We start from the raw sequence: 16,253 nt of genomic DNA, 5'->3' as shown, positions 1-16,253 counted from the left end.
CACTCCGAGTACTGAGATGAAGACGATTTAAAGGCCGTTTTGCGACTAACTCCTAAAAATTACGAATTAGCAAACCCTTCGAATGGATACGCTGGTGGATTTAGGTGGCATCGATGAATTTGCAGACTATCTTAATGGTGATGCCGATGGACTTGTGTGACACCAACCGGAGATTATGGTCGAGGATGAGAGAGAATGGTAACCGATCGAAAAGAATTACTATAGCCCTGATCTTTGGATCCTGTCACGTCCCCGGCTATACCAAGATCCCTTAAAAGGAAATAAGGTCTGTGACCGACCAACAAGGCCTTCATAGAAAACCAAATGAGCTCGAGAACACAATTCTCCAAATAAAAATAAATAAACAAAGAAAACATTTGCGCGGAAGCATCCATATAAAAAAAAATTAGATAAACATATGGGGTCTCATTGTAAAACTGGAATAAACATGCATAAACAAGTGAAAGTAGACTTATATTTTGTAATAGCATGCTCAAAATATAAGTCTTCTATTACTTCCACTCTGACCTATATTGAGAACCTATACAAAGAGCATTCCAACTACTATATTCATTCAACTAGTTTACTAGGATGATACTTCCTTGTCATGTATAACTGAATCGAGTCTCAAAAGGATGTTAATCTCTTCCTTTTCTATGTCCCAAAGCGAGGAATCACTATGTGGACCGTTTGTTGACATGCTATGGGATACGCTCGGATCCTCCCAGAAATGCTTTCTTATGGCCTTGAACTTTGAGTTGATGGTCGAAAACCCAGGGTCTGAAAGTAGGTCTTGGACTGCGGTTCGGCCTTCGAGCATGCTCACCACTTGGGACATTGTAGGCCTTAGAGTAGGTGATGCATTGGTGCACAAAAGGGCCACATTTAGCATCACCATTGCTTCCTCTGATGAATATTCTGAACCTAAGTCAGGATCAACCAGTTCCAGTAGACTCCCTCTCTCTTGCAAAACGTAAGCCTAAAGAAGCACCAACAATTAAGATGAGCAGCTTGGTAAAACATTAGCATTACTACATACCTACAAAATTGCACAGAAAAGTGTAGTGGCAGTACATAGTTTTTTAATACACTTCGAAAAATAATCTTGACAGCAAATTCAAGGATTTTTTTGTATATACGGAAAAACAGTTCCATTCATTTGAGCAAGAAGGTACAGAAAATATTTAAATTCAAGATTCTTAATTAAATTTTGTGAAACTCGCAATTCAGAATGCTGAATGCCACAAATAGCAGCAACAAAAAAACAAAAACCCTGGAAAAAAGTACTTAGATTGGGGAGTCGTTTCGAAACCAAGAAGTTCAAGATTAATAGGAAGAAAGCCGTGCCTGCATGCTGGTAAAGAGAAGGATACAAAATCCAACAAGAAGGAAGGATTTAAATTGGTGAGCCAATCAAATTTCACTAAAACATTACCAGCAGGGAAGCAAATTATTAGAGAATAACAGAAAAATAAATTTGTTCTCATGCAAATTGCAGAAGAAAATGCCTCAACTATAGCTACGTACAATTCAAAACGTAGACTGTAGATCTATTTCATTTTTCTTTAGGAAAATAAGAAGAGGAGAAAAAGAGAAATAAGGAATAAAACGAAGAGATCATAATTACCCAGTCAAGAAGGTAAACAAATTCTTCCATTGGCCTGTAGTTTGTGTTGCTCTTCCCACTGACAATCTCTAGTGCAACTACTCCAAAACTGTAAACATCTGCTTTGTCGGTTAAATAACCACGCATTGCATACTCAGGTGCCATATAACCACTGCAAACACAAGGGCATTGGAAGTGTTAGGATAAAAATTGTAACTTTCAAGCATCAAACCATGCACGTACAAACCGAAACATAAAATAAAACGGCCATTGAAGCCTGCCAGTATTTGCCTCTAAAGCTGAACTCATCAATAGTTTTTCATCCAGATTCAAACAATCTCATTTCAGCAAGGCATTTAGAGAGATAACTTGTTCTCCTTTTCTCTTTGCTTCTGTTCTTCCATTTAGTAGCTAACAGTATTTTTTTTTAATCAAAGAAGTTCTCAAGTTAGTGGTTGAGTTGATTCCACCAATAGCCAACATTCATATCTCTTGTTAAGCTTTAGTTATATACTCAATACTGAGTAAAAAATTCCTCAATTCCAGCTGTATTACTAGAAGAAGACGATTTACGAGGGTAATTATACTAGAAGAACTTACATAGTTCCAGCAACCCGAGTGCTGATATGGGTGTGATCATCCTCATAAAGCTTAGCCAACCCAAAATCAGAAATTTTAGCATTGAGGTCCTTATCAAGCAACACATTGCTAGTCTTAATGTCTCTGTGCACAATCTTCAGTCTCGATTCCTCATGGAGGTATGCCAAACCCCTGGCTATTCCTAAGCAAATTTTCCGCCTGATGGGCCAGTCTAGTTTCAACTTGCAGCTTGCATCCCTTCCTGTTAAACAATAGCTCAAATGCCTAATTCACAATCCAATAGATATTACCTAATTGGCATTATTAGTACACACATCATGTAAATTTGGCAGAGCAAAGCTCACCAAAAAGAGCGCGTGATACACAGTTATTTTCCATGTACTCATAAACCAGAAGCAGCTGGTTTCCTTCAACACAGCATCCATACAGCTTTACGAGATTTGGATGTTGCAATGCAGAAATCATGCCTATTTCATTCACAAATTCGCGATTCCCTTGTTTAGATTTTGATGAAAGTTGCTTCACTGCAATCACTGTTCCATCTGATAATAGACCCTGCATTCAGGAAAGGAAGTGATTTTATGTTCAAGACTCATTAGGGAAGGCTAGTATATTCTGATCATGAAGAATGAAGCTCGTAGATGTGGAGATCATTGGTCAAGGTGTGAGACCGCGTCTAGTCACACATCGAATGGAAATGAAATTCCAGCACCTTATCAAAGAGGAATTTGGACCTACCTAGTACAAGGCTTTTTCTTGGGGAAACCCAAGAGAAACAAAAATGGTGCACCAGCCACGTGGATGTATGGGACTGTGTGTTGCGCCATGCGCGTGGTGGGCAAAGTGGACAATATTGCATTGGGTGGGGACGGGTAGTTACCCAAGGGCCACCTTAAGCTTTTCAAAGACCTGCTTTTCTTATGATGGTTTAAAATCTTTTGCCTTAAAAGTCACTATCTTGGAAATCCTTATAAATAGAGGAGAAAGAGAAAGTAATCGTACGGTTAGCTTCCATTGTTCTAATTTCAGTTAACAAAAGGGTTGGGGGCATTAATCCTCAATATCGATATATGTATTTTTTGTTTATTTTACTCGTTGCTGGATTTTAATGAATACAAATGTGGAAGAATAAAATAATTTCAAATCGTGCGAAACAGTTTAGGACCAATATATGGAAATAACAGATCTTTAAGGCAATTTCCCAGATTATGCATTGGAAATGATCTACTGATTTTAGTCGACTCATTCCATTATGGACCACATAATTTGTAAGTCCTTCCACTGTAGCAACTCTCTTGTCACGTATGGAAACTTAGAATCTCATACGGTATAAACTATAATGGATCTCTGACAGAAGCATATCTGTAAAAAATGTGCACCCAAATTACCTTGTAAACTGAACCAAAACCACCCTCTCCTATCTTGTTCGCTGCATCAAAGTTCTTGGTTGCAGCTTTTATCTGTCTTAGTGAGAATAATCCAGTTTGTAGTTCCAGTCCTCTAAGCTCTGTCCCAAATACAGATGTCAGTAGAGAGTAAAAGTTTTAGGAGCTATTTTTCTAATGGTGGTCGCGTGCATAATTTAGCCAACAACAACGCACTGACTCTCAGGTTTAGAACCTCAAAATGCTCTTTACCCTCTGAAAGGCTACGTTGGACGAACTCAACATTAATGAGCAAGTAAAATGTCTTCCATAAGAGAACTTGCACAGCAGACAATTGGCTAAATTTTCAAAATCACTAACTCAGTGAATTTCAAAGATGGTTGTTATCTTGCAAACGGACAAGAGCTTTATTAATTGAGTTATCAGGACAGTTGCTTCCTTGCTATGTTACCTTATTAATAGTCCGCTATAGTTTAGCCAATTATTCAGGAGAAACTTGAAAACATAACAATCAATACTTTTTGGCCATGAATATAGCTCAATTTATTGATGATGTTGACGAGACAAGGTAACTTTGGGTCAAGCGGGTTGATAAATTTTGGCCCATTGGATGGTCAAATTATTGAGCATGGGATAGCTAACATTAAGACTTACACACATGAATAAGAGCCATGTATGAAGAATACAAAGTTGAGCATATCAATGATACCCGCTCTAATACCAATACAACCCTCTCCCAACATTATAAAGGCATTACCCAATGCTTGGCCCTCTACAGGATAACCACCGTTAGCATATTGGCAATGTGAAGAGAGAATATGTCTAATTCTGATGAATCCAAAAGGAGTCCATCAAGTGTTTAGGCATGTCACAGAAGCATTGTGTCATTATGAACAAAATCTATTTTCAGATGTTTTTGTCGATGCTGGTCATCCAGTTGTGATGCTAAATGGTCAAAATTATCCAAGGGAGTAAGATAAAATCATTCATTCTACAGAGAGTTGTACCTCTATCTACAGATATTTTGCCTCCCAACAAGCCTTTCCTCCGCAGAATACATAGGACAAGAAGGACAAGAAATATAGCTCCAGCCACAGCCCCAATCACAACTCCATAATTGATCTTTTTGCCTGAAGGAGGTTCAAAGTCTGCACAAGAAGAGAGAATAGTGCAGATTCAATTCCAGTGTCTAGAACAAATAGTTTGAAAAACACGGATACACATGGTTCACAGTTGCACTCATTTAAATACTAGGAAAACCATTAAGCTATATACCTCAAATCTGACGTATACATGTCTAAACCAAATAGCTGCTCATGTAAATAGAAAAATCGTCCTCCACACACCAAGTGGTAGAATAGTTTGAAGGGCCTAGCCTTAGAAAGTGAGAATGGAGACTGAGTTCAAAACACTACTTCCCACCAACCCAAACAAATATGGGCCCCGTACCCTAACTAGAGAAATCAAGGTGTGCATCTTGTAGGTGTTAGTAGGGGCAGTAAATAGTATTTAAACTTGAGAAAGCAGAACACAAATAAATTGAAAGTGGAAAACTAGGAAAATCGTCTGTTAATACGTAATTAACATTTCTACGGAGTTTTTTTTTGACATGTATAGGCCGTCAACTTAGATTTGCCAAGTAGTCTGGACTCCTGGAGTCTGCAAATGAACCTGCCTAAAATCGAAAGGTGATACAGATCAGCAATAAGTAGCTATGATGAAGTGTTGTGCTGCTTATACTGCTAACTCATTAATAGAATTCCATTCTAGACCTTTGATGATGCTCAATTGTCCTCCCTAGTAGTTTTAATTAAGAGAATCCAAGTAAAAGATGCACTGAACAAAAGTAGCTTACTAGGATCCACAGAGATAGCAGATATAAGCGGACCATAAACCCCTCTAACAGGGATGCCTGTGGTCCCTCTTCCAGCCCAGTAAAAGTGAATCTTCAACGTGTGGCTTGTCACTTCTGCAGTAAAATTCTTCACTGTGGGCTTACCAGCCCCACCAGCATCATCTTCGATATTAAAATCCTTCAGCACCAACTTTCCCTACATATGTTTAGAAACGCAAATGATTCAACATTACATAATGAACTCCAGAGGAGACTCCATGTGTTTCCTGCCACATTCCGCTCGTTTACCTGGATATAGACATCAAAGATTCGCCTTCCAAGGCTGTTAAATGATTTGTCATTCGCGTAAACAATTTCGGCAAAATGGAGTTTGACAGTGTAATTCCCATTCATAAGACATAGTCCATAGTACGTGAGAGAGAGGGGCGATACGCGTGCTGTTGTGTACAGTTCTGAATCAGGTGCCGTGACATTATGCAGAGTGGAAACGTTGGTATCAATGTAAACATCGGAATCGATGTCATTATCCAAGAAAATTCCCGTGCTGCTAAAGGCCCAGTTCTGTCCTGAGTAAAAGGTTGAAGCACCTTTTTGTTCTAAATCAGCTTCATACTTGGTATCATTGACAACCACCTCCTTGCCACCACAGTTTATGTGCAAGGAATAATCTGTTGAAAGTTGACTAAAGAGGATAAGAAAGTTTTATCTTTTACTTATCAAAAAAAAAAAAAACAGGATAAGAAAAAACCTAATGAAGATGGAAGGAAAGAAATCTGTATGCAGCGGTTTCTTTTTCTTGATTTTTTGAAATCTAACAAGAAGAATTCACGCATCAAATCCTCTGAACTTTAACAGTTCAACTTACAACAACCTCTGTTATACTAATTGACCATCTTAATATGCAATTTCCAAATTCCTCACTGGAATGACTTTATCGATTGCCCTTGTTTCCCTTTTATGTACCTTGATTTCCTCATTCTTTATTTCACTTTTAGACTATTAAAAGCATTTGTGTACCGACTCTTGTATCCCAAATTTATGTACTTATATACTCACATTGATTACTCGTCGCAGAACAGGGGAAGTTTTTCTTTAGGCATGGTTGAACTTTGCTTCTGCATTCAATGGGAAAATGAAGTCATTTAAAAGCATAATGATAAGCTCATTGTTCGGAAATGAATATGCATATATGTTTGGCGCTATTGTTCATAAATCACAAGCAAAACACCCACACCCACCAAGGAGGGAAAAGAAGGCAATCTTCTGTGACAAATATCATAAAATTCAAAATACAGGCACAAGAATCTTACAGTTTGTTGTCAGCAGAGGCAGAACAGCTCTCCACCAAGTTTCTGGAGAAGTAATGAAAAGATTTGACGTGATTTTCTTATATAGCAATTTAGGACATAAAACACAAGAAACAAATAAAATTAGACTTACACACTTCCGCGAGGACATTCCGTTGGACCTGAGCTTTCCCAAGTGAAATTGTTGTAAGAAACATCCCTGTACGGTAAAAAGAAATGAGTAATATTGATCAGCTTAAACAATTACTTGGTCTTCTTTCAGGACATTGATGTAACATCGAATTTGCAAAAACGTAATGTTAAGAAAGTAATCAAAGTATACATTATTGTTTATCTGAATTTGAGCACCAATCTATCATCACTATAGATTGAGTCAAATCTCGCCGCCGGTAGAGGAAATGAAGCATTCAGATGTATAGAAAGTTTACATACACAATCTTATTCCTTGACTGGATCCATCCGGGTATTGGTCCACTAAGTCTGTTACCCGTCAAATACCTAAAAACAACATCCTTAGTATGGTCGTCAACATATATAACAAGAAAAGATCAAGTACCTGGAGAAGAAGAAGAAGCAGAAATTGTGCAGGAAATCCACTTACATGGAATCTACTTTCGTTAGTTGGGCAAAGGATGTTGGGATTCCACCGCTGAAGGAATTAAAACTTAGGTCTCTGCGACATAAAAAAGTGCGAATGTAACTCCACCATGTAAAGGATCACCCAACACCAATTGATAGCATAGTTGTTGAACTATTTAAACTAGGTTCATAACGTCTACAAGAAAGTGCAATATCATGGAATGGAAACCAAAACAAGGCTCGGTACTCAAAACACCTTGCTGAAACCAATATATTCGCTGCACCATTACCTTGCAGATTTTCAAGCTATTAAAGAAGTCTTTCCAGCATTTATTTAAGATATGATCTTTCCTAGTCAAGTATGCGTCAGATCAACAATATGTTATTGACGAAATAGAATGACATGGCTATTATCTCCAAAGTGGCACAAGAAAAAAGATACATGGAAGACATTCTCAACTCTTCGAAGACATGAAGAGTTCTTATGAATTTACAGTATTCTTTGCAGCAAGAAAACTTATGATAAGATTATCTACTCTAGCTCCAGTCACGTATTTCTCCAATCAACAATCATTATTTAGAGGGATATTTATTCAATAACAAAGCCGTAAAGGAGATTAACATATTCACGGGACTTAATTAAACCCATCACTGGAAGTTCCTTACATATGTTTCAGTTTTGTCAGATCCCCAATATATCCAGGTATCTCTCCAGAGATTGAACATTTCCTCAGGATCCTGCATTGGATCCAAGTCAATTTTGTTGCTCCAAAGAGAATGTCAAAGAGTTAAGAGGAAAACTAGAAAGCCAACTCACAGTGTCTTCATGGATTCCATGTCATGTAAAAGCGGAAAACTAGACTCTCCACCTTTTAAGTCGCTCATTCTCCTACAAACCATAGAAATTAAGAGAAAACAAAATGAACACACTATCTTTCCTTGAAGAGTTTCAAAAGAGATAAAATAATGAAGATACATACAGATCACTTAATCTTGTCAAAGAAGAAATGCTCGAAGGAATTGGCCCCTCAAATAGAGAACCTTGTATGTGCCTGTAACATAAGTAATTTATAAGTAGTTTGTTTGGAAACAACAATAAAGATACTCAAAAGGCTATTTCACTTGCACTTTATTTTTGGCTTCCTACAACTCAACTGACATTCCATGCCCCTAGAACATGGAGTAGAAGAAAATAAGACTTTACTACTAGTTAAGATCCCCTCTTTAAGAAAATAGGGTGCTCACAGTTTTTCAATCTTCGTCCATTTCCCAATGAATTCTGGTATCTTCCCAGTAAAATTGGTGTCGCTTATCCTCCTAAAATGTATGAAAGAAACAAACATTAGAAGGGTTTTAAGTAGGGCATACGGGAGACAACGGAGTTCAAAGATCATATCAAATATATCATACCAACACAATTAAGATAGTATAACACTTTTCTTTCTTACAGTTTTCTTTGCCATCAGTTTAATCTTTTGTCAAAGTATTACTTACATGGAATTTTCATTGGCTCGTGTGGGAGATGTATCTTCATGCAGTTTTCAGGTGTTATGTTATGATATCTTTAGAATCTGGATGAGAAAATCAATTTGAAGAGCTTATCATGGTGTCGTTTGGGCATCATTGTCTCCTCCTTCTTAGGCGAATTGTATGTTTTCTAGACATTGGAGAGCATAGTATATTGTTCTGGTTTTTTTTACTACTCTTTTGATTTTTTGGTGGATTCCCAAGTATTTGTCATATTCATTATTTTCTTTTATCAATCCTCATTTCTTCTCTTGCAGAAGGAATTACCATTAGTTCGCTCAATATGTGGGAAACGGAGGGCAAAAAGTTGCAAGTAGCAATTTCGCTTGCAGTAATTCATGGAAAGTGAATTGGGAAAAACCCTATGACCTAGGACTCCAATTGAAGGTATATTATCACCTGAACCAGCCATCAGCCAAAGGAGCTGATCTAAGTAGTAAACAAATTTTGCCATCTTGTCAGGTCCAAGTACTAGGTAAACAGATTATACGGGACCAGAAGATTCAGCGGGAAATTCAAAATATACTCACATGTCAGTCAAGTTGGTCAATTTGGCAAGCGTCACCGGCAGTTCTCCAGTGAAAGAATTTGATGATAGAATGCTGAAAAAATACAGTTGCAATAACAGAGACTTAATATGAAAACATAGAGCTTTTGCCAACTTTAAAGAACAAAAGTGCATAGAGAAAGCAATAATTACAGCTTCTGTAAGTTAACCAATTTCCCAATCTGCGGGGGAATAGGCCCTGAGAAGCGGTTTCCTTCAATGCTCCTGTAGGATAAATGTACCAACATTTAACGGAAGCAAAGCTACATAAATCACTTGAATACTCAATGCAACGCAAAGCAAGTGAAGTGAAGGCTTTCATCACCATAATGCACACTTGAAGAATATTCACCATTATTACAAACACATGAGGGTTCTTACGGAATCACTATTAAGTTAGCCTGACCATACTAATGCTATGCTTGGCATATCAACTAGAATAGTGAAAATAGATTCCAACTTACAAGTTTTTAAGGGTGGTGATTTTGGTAAGGACCTCTGGGAAGGGACCGGACAACTGGTTCCCCATGAAAGAGCTGCATTCAAGCAAAACAAAGTAGATATTTGCGAGAAATAAGTTACAGAAACATTGAAACAATAATTCATGGAGAGCGAAAATGGGAGGCTGCAGTGCATACAGTTCAACCAATTGCATTGTGGCCCACTGGGGAGGTATAGATCCATTGAAGCAGTTGCGACTAAGGTCCCTGCATGACAAGAAATATAGCGTTAGTGTGTTTTCATGGTTAAAAACTACAGTAGATTGTAGAGTTCTTGCTATAATTGTTTTGCTGCTTGGATTTAATCCGATTATTCCACGGAAGCAGCAAAACTCACCCAGGCAATGGCAAGAACCATATTAGCTTGAGTTATATACCCGCAATATCACAACTACCACGGTTTTTGTTTTGCTTACAATATTGTCAGGTGGCGAAGTTTTGAAAACTCTGGCGGGACACCTCCTGAAATATTTTGGGCTTTCAAAGCTCTGCATTGTTATGTACAGCAAATTAGAGCAGCAGGGGAAAGATGCTTTAGCAGTACGTAATTAACAAACAACTGATGCAAAGAAGGAGGAGCTTTCACTTGTATTTTGCTAAGGAAGAAAACGATCAACCATTTCACTTTACCCATTTGTCATCCAAGTTACAACACGGGAGCCTTTGAGATTTGTTATGAAAGCTTGTCTAATACTACATAATTTACACTGGTTCTTACTCATGGACAGGCGGATTGAGGTCGAGGTGTAGACGTTAAAGCTATATATGTTGGCTCAGATAATTGTTTTATACTATATATATCAAACCTAAAGATTTTGTCTCAACAAGATGAGATTAGCATAATTGGAGTGTTTGATGCATCAGACTTGAACACGTCAATAAAAGTCTAAATTCAAAGATATACTGTTAACACCTCCATAATTGGGCTAACTAACAGGTTAACTCATAGCCGTTAGATATTGACGAAAAATTAGCCATATGATCGAACATCACTTGAGGTGTACGTAGTTAAAGCTATGTACGTTTGTTGGCTCAGATAATGAACGATGGGAAGTGAGCTGGGCGACTAACCAATTCCATTCTCCTAGAACAAATAATGAATATTGAATAGTAGTTAATTACCTATGACAAGTCACAAACCTTGGATTCATTTTATGTTCTCCATTCATTAATTAAGCTCACTGCTTAACTGTAATAACAAAATTCCACTGGTAGCGGGAGAAAAATGCAACCATTAAGCTCAAGTTACTATTGGCAGAGCAGAATAAGGCTTTACAGCTGCATTAAGCAACCTTCTCCTAAAGACAGTCTAATACTATCATAAAGGCAGCACGGCCGATAAACAAGCTGAAAAGATGATTGGTTAAGTTTGGTTTAGAGACTTTTTAACAAGTCAAGAATATGTTGAAGCGTAGCTTATTTATGAGGTGAGTTGATTTGAAACGAGCATTACTCGAACCGAACACGAGCCAATCTCGAGGTAGCTTCAACTTTTTATGAGAAAAGATATATGCACGGATACTTGTACTACACATGCATTCCATCTGATAGAGTTTGTACAATTGTTATTAGTACCAAGTATTTGTGGTTTTTTTTTTTTCTTTTATCGGTGAAGTATTTGTGGCTATAGCGAACTTGATTTTTTTTCCAGCATCAGAAGTTAAACGAGTAGAGATCCAAAAGGTTAACGAGCTTTAAAAAGTTCCAACACTTGTTTAGTTTACGTAACAGGCTAATCTTCAACCACGTTTTAACGAACATACACAAACTCGAACTCGAATATTACATCAGCTTGAGATGGTTGAGAAAATGTGAATGCTGCTGTGTCCACAGAGAGAAGTTTTTCAGTGCCGGGTGGGCACGGGCCACGTGGTGCCGAGCACGATCTCGGCCGTCCAAACGTGATTTAAACGGCCAAGATCTATTGGGATAATTTTTTAGTGTAAAATTACCAAAACACCCCCTAAGCCCAAACAGATCTGGTCCTTCTAAAATACGTTTGGACGGCCGAGATGCGTGCTCGGCACCACGTGGCCCGTGCCCACCCGGCACTGAAAAATTTCTCGTCCAGAGACAGGGAAGTACACATCATACAGCTGGTGAGGCCAACTGGCAAGACTGACTCGGCTGCTACTGTACAGTTGACTGACTTGAACGTCAACGTGTTGAATGTTCTAGATTTGGAATGAATCCAATATTATCCAAAGAAAAATCTTCCCCGCAATCCAATTCGAGATGATGGTACAAAATTACCAACAGTTTTTGACCGCTCACCTAATTTCACCGACATGGAAAATTTTCCTTCCCGGCCAGTTGAGAAAATATAAACCTTTCAGCTCAAAGTAGACCGACAAGGCAATTACTAATATCAATAGGGTGCTATATCTTGGTTTTAAATTTTATTGCAAAAATCTAGTATTTGATAATCCGATAGGAGTGATTTTGACTTGTGAGGATTCAGACTCGAATCCACAATCGAAGTTCAGTCATTCAAAATTACTGAGAAAAGGGAAAATAAATAAATAAATAACCTTTGCAATAAAGTTAGAGTACTATGTGGCAAATTTCTTGAATGAAATCGCCCCAAATATTCTGAGGATATTGATTTTCACACTCCCTTACGTTCAAGTGTACTTTATTTTTTGTCTTCATTCGTGTAAAATTATTAAATTATTCCTCATGCATTTTTTTTTTCACACATGAAAATAGTAATCATGTAATTTTACATCACAGTAAAAAAAATAATAGTGCGTTTGAATGAAATGGAGTCTGAAAATCAATTTGCACGATGGGTCCCCCACTCTATTAAACATGGACATATACACATTTTGTGACTTGAAGGCCAGGTCCTCGTCCTCATTCATGCACTGAATACACCCACTAACTTGGCTAGTGATTGAGAGTGATACTGGTAAAGCAAGAGCTGCACAGACGGCCGGCATGTACAGCGGATTTTTGGGTCCGTCTCGAGTCCAAAAAAGATAATCGGAGTTATTTATTTTGTTCAAAATATTTTTTTTAAGGTCTCTGTAAAATTCAGCTCCATACGATATCTTGAAAGGCGTTTATGAAATGACCATATTTGCTAAATTGCTAGCCTAAATTTTGAAGCAAAATTGGACATTTCGTAAACACCCTTAATGATATCGGATGAAGCTGATTTTTTTCGGAGACCCCAAAAAAAATATTTTGAACAAAATGAGCAGTTCCGATTATCTTTGTTGGACCCAAGACGGGTCCAAAAGCGCGTTGTACATGCTGTCTGTACAACACTTGTTATACCAGTAGCATTTCTGTTTCCAAGTCAATTCGTCTAATCTTTCGCATCGGAAGATAAGCCAAGGTATGAGTAAAAATAATGTCAAGAACCATTTATAGTGTCAACAAGTGTCATCCGAGACGAGTAGCAATATATAGTTAAAAATATTTGGAAAAAAGGCAGAAGTTGACAATTCGGTGCTGAGATGTGTAGAATTCTTGATAATGGGAAGAAGGGGCCTTTATGCAATGATGCGGTTTTTTTTTAATTGTCCAAACTTTGCCCCCAAAAGTAAAGTTAATCCTCGTAAACAGAGGAGAGGAAAAGGCGAGGCTTTGTCCACTTCCGTACCTTTTTTGCTCACGTGGCGCTTTTGTATTAGTTTGGAGGAGAAGGAGATTTAAAGAATTTATTCTAAAAAGAATACATACACATACATATGGAGAGAGAGAGAGAGAGAGAGAGAGAGAGAGAGAGTACATTCTGACGACGTGGCAGGTGGTGGAATTGTTGAGAGTGCAATCGCAAGTGACATTGCTCTCGAAGCTCTTGGTATTGGTAGAAGGAACACTCCAATTCCCTTGTCCGCTGCAAGGATCCTTCCTGAAATCCCAATCTCTCTTCCCCATCCTCCTCGCTATCTCTCTCAACGCCCGCACTGCATTCATATATACATATATGCCCGGCCCCCTCAGTCACACACATGTACATAATCAAACCCAATTAATTGAACAGACCAAAGTACGATTAAACAAACTTGGAGGCTGGGATTATCTCGTCTCGGTATATTAATTAGGGGCAGATTGCAATCCTTTTAAGTAACTCAATTTGTAAACCCTTACTTATACGGGGTTCAAGAAATCATTAAAATGAGACAACATGTGGAATTGTGGATACTCTGACTGGAAAAACACGATCGCTCTTAGTATACTGGAGACCATCCGTCCCTAATGTTACCTAAATGTCACAATGAGGTAACACTCTATTTCAAGTTTAAAAATTATATGTTTACGTAAATAATTTTTCTATTAATATGAATCTTATTTGATAAATCTTATTGAGATTATTTAAACGATACAAAAAAAGTTAAAAAATTATTTTTCATTTTCATAATATTTGAACTTGAAATTATCTTCATTTTTAAAAAAAAGTTTTAAAAGAAAGCGGAACAACACCTAAGCCACTTTGCTTATGTTATGTTGAAAACAGAACAGCAATGGAACAGCTAGGGTATGTGAAACAGCAGTTAGAGGATGAACTAGTTTGGTACGTACCTTCGGAGGGGGGGAGTTTGTTGGGAGTGGCTGCAGCGAGCTGTCCGGAGGTGTGGAGTATGGAACAACAGATGAGATACACAAGAGACAGCTTAGTAATCACTGAAGCCGCAGTAGAATCCATGTCGCGCGCCTCCAAATTTAATCGATCGAGTTGTTCGAAATCCTTAATTTTTCACTTCATTAATCCAATACTTGTGGACTCTCTCTCTCTCTCTCTCTCTCTCTTTCTCTCTCATAAGCACATGCATATGTAGACATGCGGGTAAAATAATACTGTACTAGTAGTAGGGTCATGAGAGGGTCTTAAGACCGCAGACAAAGCTGAAGTATAGGAGAGCAGTAATGGGTGGACTTGGGACAGAGACAGGAAGAGGAGAATTTCAGAGGACTTGGGGTTTGGAGCAATTATATATATTATTTCTTATATACTCCTATATAGTTGGGTAGTGGCAAAAGCCACGCCCATTTTTTCCAACGACATTCTTCTTTATGTGTTTTTATTAGGTGAGAGAAGGGAAGTGCCGTTAGAAAAAAAAAGAGTGACAAAATTAATGTAGATGAGTTCACATTTGGTGACGGTAAGTGTATAGATTGTAAGAGCATCTCCAAAACTCTAAAATAAAGAATGAATGTGTTATATTAAGGGGAGATTTTTTAATTTATTTTTTCATTTTGCACTTCATGAGAGAATTTTGGAAGAACTTATCATCTTTTTTGGAGATTTGGTCTCTAAATTTACTTTTAGAAACCTTACTTCCATTTTGAAGACCAAATCTCTTAAAAGTTCGATGGGTTCCTCCAAGATTCTCTCATAAAGTGCCAAAACAGAAAATAAATTACAAAATTTTCCCTCAATATGCCACATTTATTCTCCATTTTGGAAACAAAATTGGAGATGCTCTAAAAGCTAGGTGATGAACCTGTGAGTATTATTTCATGCTCCTGGAGCATGAGTGTTACCTGACGGTGCTAAAAAAAAGAGTTGAATGATCACAGGTGAAGTTACACTTGCCAAGGTGGACGTAGATATAATTAGGGTGCGTTTCTGCTAAATTAAATAGATTATATGTTAATGACAATAATAAAGTTATTTTCGATAAATAGTATTTTATTTCAATGATGTATGTCAAGAAAATGACCTGCCTAGAAGTCCGTAAAAATGAAAGTGACTATAGTGATAATTAAGTGTGAATACATGTAAACGCATCCTTGTCAAGTTTTATTTTATTTAGTTCAGCAGAAATACACCCTGACACTCCCACTGGGCACTCACAAAATAATCTACATAGGTGCTCGTACCTGGGAGAAATTATTCATTGCCCCGAGGGCAACGACAGGTGGTGCCTCCCACCTTTTGTTTTTTTGTTTTTTTTTTTATCCGCAGGTGTCTCTCACCTTAAATATCCACTGACACGCGTTTTCTTCTCTTCTGTCCCACTAGACACAGCCTTTTTTCTAAAATTAAGTGTTTCAAATTTCAATTCGTTTGAATGGGTGAGAAGATTTTATTTTTTTATCATTTAATTCTAAAGGGTCATAATTAAATTTTAACTGTACGGCTTTCGTTTTCTTTAAAAAATATGGTTAAAAAATTAAGTGCTTGAAATTTCAATCCGTTTGAATGGGTGAGAAGATTTTATTTATCTGATCATTTAATTCTAAAGGGTCATAATTAAATTTTGAATCTAAGGCTCTCGTTGGTTAGTCCTAAGAGATATTTGATTCTACGACTTTCTTAGGGTTAATCAACGAGAGCCTTATAGTCAAAATTTAATTATGACCCTTTAGAATTAAATGATCAGATAAATAAA

General features: G+C 37.5%; 1 protein-coding gene across 1 annotated transcript; it reads right to left on the bottom strand.

Moving 5' to 3' along the window:
• Nucleotides 1–361: 361 nt before the first annotated feature.
• Nucleotides 362–14,708, bottom strand: LOC131329982 (probable LRR receptor-like serine/threonine-protein kinase At1g07650). The gene is made up of 24 exons (XM_058363425.1): nt 14,440–14,708; nt 13,646–13,823; nt 10,323–10,394; nt 10,045–10,113; nt 9,871–9,942; nt 9,560–9,631; nt 9,390–9,461; nt 8,578–8,649; nt 8,313–8,384; nt 8,150–8,221; nt 7,999–8,070; nt 7,355–7,426; nt 7,186–7,251; nt 6,887–6,952; nt 6,757–6,798; nt 6,503–6,561; nt 5,735–6,114; nt 5,447–5,642; nt 4,599–4,739; nt 3,595–3,713; nt 2,551–2,761; nt 2,207–2,447; nt 1,628–1,778; nt 362–979 (listed from the first exon to the last, which is right to left on the bottom strand). The coding sequence occupies exons 1-24, from the start codon at nt 14,561–14,563 to the stop codon at nt 587–589; spliced, it is 3,084 nt and encodes a 1,027-aa protein (XP_058219408.1). The 5' UTR covers nt 14,564–14,708; the 3' UTR covers nt 362–586.
• Between the last annotated feature and the right edge of the window lie 1,545 nt (nt 14,709–16,253).

The sequence above is a fragment of the Rhododendron vialii genome, chromosome 6a (genome assembly GCF_030253575.1).
Source record: "Rhododendron vialii isolate Sample 1 chromosome 6a, ASM3025357v1".
Taxonomy (NCBI): Eukaryota; Viridiplantae; Streptophyta; class Magnoliopsida; order Ericales; family Ericaceae; genus Rhododendron; species Rhododendron vialii.
This window is presented reverse-complemented; position numbering and strand designations above follow the sequence as displayed.

Coding starts and splice junctions, on each gene's coding strand:
- LOC131329982 (XM_058363425.1), bottom strand. CDS start 14,563: ATGGATTCTACTGCGGCTTCAGTGATTACTAAGCTGTCTCTTGTGTAT. Junction 9,632..9,870: donor ATCACCACCCTTAAAAACTT/GTAAGTTGGAAT, acceptor TTTATCCTACAG/GAGCATTGAAGGAAACCGCT. Junction 980..1,627: donor TTGTTTACCTTCTTGACTGG/GTAATTATGATC, acceptor GTGCTTCTTTAG/GCTTACGTTTTGCAAGAGAG.